The sequence below is a fragment of the Cyprinodon variegatus genome, unplaced genomic scaffold (genome assembly GCF_000732505.1).
Source record: "Cyprinodon variegatus isolate N-32 unplaced genomic scaffold, C_variegatus-1.0 Scaffold20, whole genome shotgun sequence".
Classification (NCBI taxonomy): domain Eukaryota; kingdom Metazoa; phylum Chordata; class Actinopteri; order Cyprinodontiformes; family Cyprinodontidae; genus Cyprinodon; species Cyprinodon variegatus.
This window is the reverse complement of record NW_015150473.1, coordinates 109,648-120,018: the sequence shown is the minus strand read 5'-3', so window position 1 is coordinate 120,018 and position 10,371 is coordinate 109,648. Positions and strand designations below refer to the sequence as shown.

Genomic DNA, 10,371 nt, shown 5'->3' with positions numbered 1-10,371 from the left:
ATCTTCTACAAGTGTTACAGGTGTGCAATAAAGTCTTAAGTTTGCAATGTTTAAGGTTTTTCTATGTATTTGTTATCACATTATTAATATATTTTCTCTAGATTAGTAAGCAAAAATCCAAACAGAAGGTTTTTTTTAAAAACGAGCACATATTTGTAGACGGAAAATAATGTTTATTCTATCTTATTTACCATGTCCACTGATGCAATCAAATGAAAGAGAAGCGCAAGGATTTAGGACGTTTTGATTGGCTCAATGTCCAGTCAGACAAACGTTAGGGAGGCGGGACTTGCGATTTTTATCCAATCACATCGCTCGCTCTCTCTGCGGCTTCCCCACATTGAGAAACATGGCGCTACGGGAGTTAGCATCGCTGGAGAAATATTTAGGCTTAAAAAAGCCGAACAAATATAGCACACAGGGAGATAAAAAGGTAATATCTGGGTCATTCGTTTTCTTATCCGTTCATGTTGGCGAGTTGACATTAATTTGAATGAGCGCTTGCAAACCGCTGTAAAAGCTACATGTTGCCTATAAAGAAATGCTAACAAGCTAACCATGTGAACTGAATTGAATATCGCTTTGGTTGTGTGTTTTCTCCCTGATAAAAATGGTTTGTATCTCTTTTCTTTTAATACCGAGTACTATTCTAAGGTTAGCATGTATAGACCGTTGTCTTTTTGTTCAACATTGAGGCACCATGAAAGCAGCAGCGTGCTCTGTATGTTAGGGGTGGAGTCAGCTGCACCACTGCTGAATGGATGGATTTTCACCACTGTAAAGTGGGTGTGCACTGCGGCCAGTAGTGTCAGGAACGTGTGATTATACGTTTAAAAATACAAGCATGAACTTTTATTTTTACAATTTATCCCCTCTTTCATCAAATGGATCTTTGATTCCTTCCACAAATCCAGTCACTTTCTTTTAATCTCTAGAAAACAGCAGAATCTATAACGCATTATTTTGTATTTATTAATCTAAAACGGCCTAAATAGGACTGGAAACATGCCCCAAATTATTATTTTTTTTTAATAATGTGGGTTATTTTGACATAAAACTTGTCTCCTTCCCTTTTCATTGATTCCCATTTAGGTGCCTGTGCTACAGAATAATAATGCTCCCCCACTGGTAGGACTGGTGACCATCGCTTGCCACCTGGTGAAAGAGGCCAAGCGCTCAGAGCTGCTGGGTTGTGGTGCAGAGGCGCGTGCAGTGGTCCAGCAGTGGCTCGAGTACAGGGTTACTAAACTCGACGGCCATGCAAAGGAAGACATCAAGACCATCCTAAAGGTAACGAGTGAAGATCAGTTTATGCTTCTGATGCATAGCCTCTGCAACCGTCAAATCTGTCTAAAAAAAAATCCTGACTACACGTCGGACGGTCAGAACTCACACAGCAGTGCGCAGACAAAAAGCAGCTTGGATTGGTCTTTGGTATGCCTTTCTGGCTGTCTGTGTGGTCGTCCTTCTTAATTCGGTGCCGGGGCGCGCCATTTTTAAAAACCGAGGAACAACTACAATGGACAACCGACACGTCCTCCTCTGTCTTTTTGCCAACTCTATTAACAGAACCTGTTCCTCTTTGATGTCTAGCAACTCTAGATCCATCTCTGTGACAGTGATATGTTTTGGAAGATAAACAATCCCGCTGTTGAAGTTCTCGTGACCATCCGTCCAAGTTCTTGCGAGTTCTCGAATAGGCTCTCCCTTGAACTTTGGGAGGAAACTGCTGTGCATCCCTAGAAATTCCAGACAGACGTTGCTAAAGCATACCAGCAAAACTGGTTCGCGACCAGGCCCGAGCGACATTTGATGTGTGCGGTTTCAGAAGTATAATCTGCCCTTGAGAATAAAGATAAACTTAAAATATTTCCACTCTGTACGATCTGGGTGTTTTTGTTCTCTAGATCAGGCATCCCCAACCTCGTTCCTCGAGGCCCCCTGTCCTGCAGGTTTTAGAGGTTTCCTTGTTCCAGCACAGCTAATTTTAATAGAAAGATGATTAACAGGCTTTTGGTCTACTGCAATCATTATAATCAGCTGTGCTAAAGCAGGGAAATCTCTAAAACCTGCAGGACAGCGGGCCTCGAGGACCGAGGTTGGGGATGCCTGCTCTAGATAATAATTATTTTAATTGTGAATTGATTTTTTCCCTTCCAGCATCTGTTAAAATTGCTGGCATCACATTTATCTAAAGCTAACAAATATTCAACCCTTCTGCCTTCCTTTCTATTGTGCAATATTTTTGCTCAATGCACCGTTATTTGTGTGTTTACCTTGTTAATGCTGAAGTCATAGGAGTGAGGGCTGATGTATGGACCTGCGGTGACACGACAGAGAAAGCGGCTTTAATGTGTCTGACGCCAGTCAGCATGAAACAGATCGTCGGCCACTCTTGCTCTGGACGCTAGGCGCCTCTTGGCATCGTCCTGTCAGTGTGACGTCTCTGTGTTTGTGCGTGTGCGCTCTTCACAGCGTGACACACTGTTGTGGCATGGCTGAGGAGTCATGCTGTGTTGCAGCATGTTATCTGGACAGGCCTTTAAATATTTTAATGGCACCACTTACAGGAGGAAGTCGCCCTGAGCAGCTCAGAGCTGGTGCCTGTTGACCCCCCCCCCTTCCCTGTCCTGCTGCTTCAGCTGCATCCTTAACTCTTTTCTTTCAAGCGCTTCAGTCGTCTCCCATTAAATTATTCAGAGACACAAAAGTGTCAGCAGCAGGATCTCTTAAACTTCCACTCCCGGGGATGTAAATAAGAAATTCATACTTTCAGAGAACCTTGGCTAGTTTTTCTAAGCTGATATGTAACATCTGTTAGACCTTTTTAAAAACTCTTGTTTTTGAAGATGGCTACACATGAGTTAATCTAGGAACTTTAACTTAAACTATTTAGGTTTAACTGGTGATTTACTGCTGCTGCAGACATAAAAAAAACTCCAGTTGTGTTGCTCCGTAGCCCAGGTGAGACTCTTGCAGCCCATGTACAGAGTAGCTTGATGCCGTTAACCAACTCCAGCCTCCATAAATGCCTTTTGAAGCTCCTCCCAAATTCTTGAATGAATTATACATAATATTTCTCGCAAGGTATCTTTAAGTTGTGCACTTTTTCCTGTAGTATTTTGTTTCCTTTGTTATGAATGTGCTTGTATACATCACTTGGTGAACAACCAGCTTCTTTTACAGTGTTGGCTTTTAGGTTAACCTCCTTGTGATGCTGCCAGTTACTGTTTCCAGGAAATCTGTTTAGTTAGCAGTCTATCCACAGGATTGTGTAACTACTGACCCAGATTGAGACCTTCTTGGCACCGGGAGTGTCTAATGCTCAGTGTTTCTTTTACAAGTTCCTTATTGTCTAAGGCACTGAATTGTATGATTTTCTTCTGACCTTACAATTCCTGATGGGGAGGTGGTCGTGAGAGGCTAATCGCCCTTCCTTACCCACTGTATACTACATGATGAAACTAAGCCCGAATCAAAAAAATTCTCGCACAACTGGAAAATCGACCCGGAAAAGAGCAAAGTATTCCCTCAATCTATACATGAGTTATAATTTCTGAAATGAATTACCAAAAAAAGCTGTGTTGATTATATAGCGCACTATTCCATGATCGGGTTTTTTTTTGTTTTACCTTTATAAAAACAATTTTGTCAGATATATTATATCGCGAAATATATTTACGCATAACTGCCTCCCGTTGTTGGTAAAGCCGTATGTTTGGAAAAGAAGTTTGAGACGGAGGAAAAGCTAGAGAATGTGGTTTAAAAAATAAATCTGCATAGTTCACTACTAAAGATCCAGAGCAAAGGGTGACAAACATTTTAGGAGAAGCGGTCTCGTCATTAGAGCTTTTTATGTCGCGTCACATTTATAACAAAACCTCAGAGCAAAATAAACATCTCGCAAGTATATTAAACTACTTTCTTGCATGAGTTCATCAACCATTGCGAAAAAAAATCCCACAGGAGCTGCAGCTTCGGAAGGAAGAAAGGTTCCTTTAAGGTTGTTTGTGATGTTATTTTTATGTACAAAATACTCAAAAAATTTAAAACTAACAATAGTTAATCATATGCAAACAACCCTTGTATTTATCAATACCATGCCAAATTATTGTATCAGGATACAGCATTTGACTATCGATACTTTTCGAAGTAATGATACTCCTGACAACCGTATATAGAAAACAATGTGTGGTCTCATGAAGAAAGGGGCATTATAAAAAGGTTTATTTCTCTGTCCAAATTAAAGATTGGATTTTAATAAAGTTGCAGATGTATAAGAGTATTCTACTTTAAATAATAAATAATATTTTTATGTTTTGAGGTCTGCATAAGGTACATGTTTGCATGAAAGTTGTGGCACCTGGAAAAACTTGCAGTAACCCCAAAGGTTCCTGTCAAAAACTATTATTTGAGAAGTATTTTGGCAACAGATGTTTCTCCCTCAGGAATACATTTATTGAAACTTGTGGATTAAATTGCATATTAGGTTTGCTGATAAGATTCAACTCTTGTTAAGTATAATACCACATATCTGAACCTAGAGAACTAAACCTATACAAAAACATTTTGTTTTATGAAATCCTGATTGTTTAGGATGAGGATTTTCTATACCTGTGCTGTAGAACTATGGTCTAAATGGGGCGGTTGATTCGCTAAAATTAAAGGCCAGGTAGAAGAGGACTCAGGTTGGAGCTCCATGTGTTGTGGGGGTGACTACTGTAGAAGATCCTCCCCTCCTCTGATGCACGACTGGGCTTTAGCTCCATGGCTGTAGGCAAAGAAAAGCAAGGATCTGATTTTGGAAGGGGAGTCTGCAGTCTTCATGCCTTGTTTGGCATCACCCACTCTTCCCGCACAATAACTCCATTTGCCCCCAAGATGCTTCTGTAAGTGTGTGTGGAAAGTCTTCCCTTTGTGCCACGTACAAGCGCTAAAGATGGCCCACTTCCCCTGGGACCCGCACTCCCATGCGCGACTTTGCACGAACAGGTGACGGTCGCCCAGTCCTGAAACAGCTTCATTAGAATTAGTCATTTTGTTACTATGGAGCAAAGAAAAAGTCTTTGGTTTGGGCATCTGTGTTAAGTCTCCAGCCATGATGAGAGATGACTTACCCCCTCAGGTTAAAAAATTATTTCTAATCATCACAGACACGCAGATGGGAGTAAGCTGCAGTCCTGTATACTTTATGTACCCACAGATATGTAGCTTAATGAACCTGCTGTTCGGCACCTTTTACATGTTTAAAGGAGTTCAATTTAATACAAAGTATGTTGACAGCTCTGCATGTCGTAAACAATATCAGATTACATGTAATGATTATTTGGAACAGAATTTTGGAAGAAGATGAAACTAAAAGTGGAATAAGGGCAGCTTCATTAGAGATTCATAGAATGTTTTCATCTGTCATGCGAAGACAAGTGTGTTTACACAGAAATATTTACCATAATGCATAAATTAACATATTTTGAGACTCATTTGCATATCTTATGTTGTATTTAAAAACCTTGCCTCTTTCAGGACCTCAACCTCTACCTGCAAGATAAAGTCTACCTGGCAGGGAACCAGTTTACCTTAGCCGATGTTCTCATGTACTACGGAATACACTCAATCATAGTAAGTTATTTCTTTCCTCCCACTTTTTCACATTTATAGCATTAAACGTACCCCTTAAACTTTTTTATGTTCTGATAATTTCCAACCACAAAGTGTCTGGGGTAATGGCTTTGCTGCAAGGTGAACTTCCATATTATTTTTGCTCCCAAGAGCTTTTTTTCCCCATGATATGTCTCCCTTTTTGGCAAAATCAGATTGCTTGTATTTGGTACCTGGCTGGATATAATATTTTAGGTGTTGGGCTTTAAAAGTCTTTATATCAGTAATAATTGTAGGCCGGATGGATGGACTCTTAACTGCTTTTATCGCCCAGAAAATGAGGCTGTTATTGCCTGAAATTAATAAACCTATAGAGTAGTAAAGCTGCTGTTAACCGATTACAGTGGAAAGTGTCTGAATAATTAGTAATCCATGTCGCTATGCCTATATTCAAACACAGCACCACAATAGTTGTCCTGATATTGTATGACCCTGATAACCATAGCATCATAGTGTCTTCACCATTAGGCTACTTGCTAATGATTTATTTATACGCATGGGTTTTGCAAAATTGCACCTAATTCTATTTAAAGCAATGGGAACTGAATTATAATTCAAAAATATTTTTTTTTCTTTTTGAAAAAAATATATTTCTCCTTCTACTTTACAGTTTCTATTTTCTTGGTCTAGTAGATAAAATTATTTCAAAATCGTTTTAAATTTGTGTGGTAATGTGACGGAATGTAAAGAAGTTGTAGATGTATAAATAAATACTCATGCAAGGGTACTTTGATTTGGTTCTTAGCTGTAATTGTCCAGCTGAATCTGTCCTTCTGCAGATGTGGGTGTATTTTAAATGCAACTATTTTCAATACCACAAAACTTCTATACTCTTTAGTTTTTTTTTCTAGATATATGTATATGATGAGATTTGAATAGTTTGTCCTAAGAAGTTCTTAGGGATATATACTGAGAATTAAGGAGTCTAAACCTTTTCGCTTCCATTTTAGTTTATATCATCCCTCATTTTTGTCAAACCATAACTCTAATTATCAATTTGTCATCGTATATAACATACAATTAAACCAGTCATTTGGCCAAAGGGCATCGAGGACAAGCTGGCAATGAACACACGGATTCTAAACACATTTTCAGTTCTCTTCAAACAGATAAAGCGATGTGGCATAAAGTGACGGCTTTAGCCTCAGACCAGAGACAAGTAAGTTTGTTCCGCCTCGCAGCAGGATAAAAGGAAAGGGAGTTTAGAAACGAGGAACGGCGGAATGAGACTCGGGGAGGGGATGGATCACATGTTGAGGGATGTCAGCGGTTGTGGCGGAGATGGAAGTTTGGCCCTCGCCACCAGGCAGATGAGCGTCACTTTGATTCGCTGTCAGTGGTTTTTAAAATTGGGGACAGCGGGTCAGCTGGATCAACCCCTGACCTCAGCTTGTGCCGATGTTCAATTCAGGACAAACAAGTTTCCACAAGGGTCCAGTCTGACTAGTGCTGAAAAGGTTGCAGGCTTGATAATAACGATAATGAAAAACAAACATGGGCCTGATAAGATTTGTGCAGCAATAAGGTATGATGTCAGTGGTTCTCTCAGGTGAAAGTTAGATGCTTGTGTAGAAACTGACACATTTTTATTTGATTCACTAAAAGCTGATCTTTATTAGTAACTTATCTTTATCCACTTTCCTTTCTTTCCCTACAATCCTTTAGTTGAAGTTTCAGGCATAACAGTAAAACTTCACATGAGAGGAAATTGGGTTAGTATGGATTACCAGTTAGAAGGTCCCAAATATTCATAAATAAATAATTATAAAAAAAAAAATAATAATTATAAATACTGTTTCAACTGAGTAAGACCAAAAGTTTTCTCCCATTATTTTTTTTTTTATCGATTCTGGAAAATCCCTCCCAAATTAGGTTAATCCAACCCATGAAGACGGGGGGGAAAATTTTTTCCATTTCATTTAATAAAAAAAATAAATAAATAAAAATCTAAGAGGAGAAATTTTAATGGTTTTGGTTTTTGTAGTTTAATGTCTTTGCAGTGAAAGGGATGGAAATAAATCTAAATGATCTTTTTCTAATGAATTAGTCTTATCGATATGGAATGCTACATTTTATTTTTTACTTTTTTTGTGTTTGTATTTGCTATTTAATTTTTTTAATAAACATTAGCAGAAATTGATTGATGCTGACGTATAAAAATATTTTACATGCAGCTTTGCTTAACGATTACATCACTGCTTTGGCCGTTTTAAATTAGAATCCAAGTGCCCCAAATATTGGAAACTTTTCTTTTCTTTTTCTTTTTTTTTCTTTCGTTGCAGCATATTTTGTTTATGAAACTTGCCTTTAATGTTGATTTTCAGACAGGAACTTGCTTACATAAATGGTAAAAAAAAAATGTAGGTTTATTCTAGTGCATTAGTAACCGTTTTTGAAAAGAAAAAGTAAGAAGCACATTTTAATCTGGCTCTCTTTCAGACTGTAAAACAAAAAAGTATTACATTTCCAAAGCAACGAAATATGTCAAAAATGAAATAATAATAATCAAAAGCATCTGCAGTTAATAAATATTTACTGGCCTTCCAGTGATGTCTCAAACTGTTTTTAGAAGGTTTTCCTATAAAAAGTAAATCCTTCCTCTTATTTTTTCCCAGCTGGACTTGGCTGTCCAGGAGAAGGAGCAGTACATGAATGTGACGCGGTGGTTCGACCACATCCAGCACCACCCTGGGGTCCGACACCACCTCCCTCCAGTAGCTGTGCTCAGGAACAGACTGTACACAAGCAGACACCACTGAGACCAGACATCGTCATCGTCCAGCCTTCCTCACTACAACGGACGCCACATCCCCTAAAATACAACATTTAACAAATTCAGGATCTTTCCACAGAGCCATATCAATATTTAAGTCATCTTTCTGTGTTGATAATATTTCTGAACTAATTTGTTGAGCTTAAAAAAAACACTAGCTCAAAAATGTTTAATAACCAATTGATAACTGTCTTACAAACACTTAAAAAAAATCCTTGTGTCATTACTGACAGAGTAGTGATGTCATTCAATCCCATCCATGTCATTTTGTTGCTGAGCAGCATTTTTTTGTTTTTAAAGGGAAACTGTTTGCCATGTAATGCAGAGCTGCTAGCGCTGCTGTTTCTAAATGTTGCTGCTTTGTTTTAATCTGAGCCTTGGATATGCTACTGCTGGTACTCTGGGTAAAAGGACTTAACTGGCAGCACATTATGTCCCAAGCTGTTGCTTGATGTGGCTTCAACCCATGCTGTTCTAACTCTGGTATTTTATCATTAAATTTCTTAGCATATTAGTGTTTTGTTCTTGTAGTTTCCTTGTGCATGCGTTTTGTATGTGTGTCTGTTTTCAATCTCCGCTCTCCGTTCCACTTCCTCACCACCAGTTGTGTGGGCAGTAGCGAGCAGTTAAACGTCAGCCCTAGAGTCGGAGATCAGAGTGAGCGTCCAATCAGTCCCACTACCACCACTGTTGATGCTGCGGGCCACTGAGAGAGCAGTGGGCTCACCAGCTGCCACACAGACACAGCCAGCCAAGGCCAGAACCCCAGCCCCCCTTGGGCGACAGTCAGCCACTGTGTGTCATTTCACCCTCACGCTCCCACAGGGGCTACTGGAGAGAGGAGGACGAAGAGAGGCGGTGAGCGAGCGAGCAGAGTGTGCGACGAAAAGGATGGAGGCCACACAACAAAAAGGCACCCAGAGGCCGAGGGATCTATTTCGTGACAAGTGAACAATGATCTTTGCCTCCTAAAGCCTGACTGCTGATGGCTGGATGCTGCTATTAGCACCATTAACAGGTTCGACCATGCTAGTGGTTGGAGAACTGGCTTACATTATGAAGGTAATGAGAGATAGAAAAGCAGAATATAGAAAAAAAGGTACTTCTACAGATTGGTCTTTGTGACCTTTTTAAGATTGAAAACTTTTATTTTTCTTTTTTTCATTCATTGTTTAGGATGTTTTTCTTTTTTCAGGCTCTGCATATGAAATGTATTGCTTTAAGCATGTTTTTTTTCTTTTTCTGATGTCAGCAGAATTTTCATCCTGTGCCAATAAATCAGAAATACATGGAGCCCCTGACCTTTGACTTCTCCACCCCTCTTCTCGGTGTGCACTTGTGGTTTTCTTTAAAAATATATATATTTTTAAAAACCAGCCAGAAGACAGAGCCCTTGTTCATTGAAGTTGTGTTGGAGGCCTTGCTGTGTGTTTGTTGCAAAGTAGATATGAAGGATAAAAACAGCTTGAAGTTGTTTGGGTGAGCCTTGTGACTTTTTGGGGCCGTTAGTGTCATGGTCCAAAGCATTAAAGAAAGCCTTGTCCTCCCGGTTATTTAAACATATTTTTTGGTTTTAATCTTTCCAGTGAGCACATTAGGCAGCACTGATTACTACCAGGGTGTCTATGATATTTTACCTACGACACTAAAATGATGGCAGTCAGTTTAAGGTTATTTTACATGTGATGCATAGCTACAAGCTCTGCAGGGTAAATGTAAACACAATGCTTAAATTCAACAGATATGAGCATCATAGATATGTAATTCTGACACCAAATATTGTGTAAAAAGTCTAAATTTCAAATAAAAATGCAAATAAATATAAAACAAAATATATATATTTTTTAAATGTTCACAATTTATTAGGAACACAATCGGTGCAGAAAAATGTCTTGACTTTTTATAAACAAAATTAACTGAAGCATCCCTATTGGCCCCAA

At 39.0% G+C, this 10,371-nt stretch overlaps 1 protein-coding gene across 1 annotated transcript; it reads left to right on the top strand.

Annotated features, from left to right (window-relative positions):
- Window positions 1-319: 319 nt before the first annotated feature.
- Window positions 320-9,769, top strand: eef1e1 (eukaryotic translation elongation factor 1 epsilon 1). Its single transcript, XM_015389858.1, has 4 exons — window positions 320-433; window positions 1,093-1,290; window positions 5,524-5,619; window positions 8,274-9,769. Exons 1-4 carry the CDS (start codon window positions 350-352, stop codon window positions 8,415-8,417), a joined length of 522 nt encoding a protein of 173 aa, XP_015245344.1. The 5' UTR covers window positions 320-349; the 3' UTR covers window positions 8,418-9,769.
- Window positions 9,770-10,371: the final 602 nt, after the last annotated feature.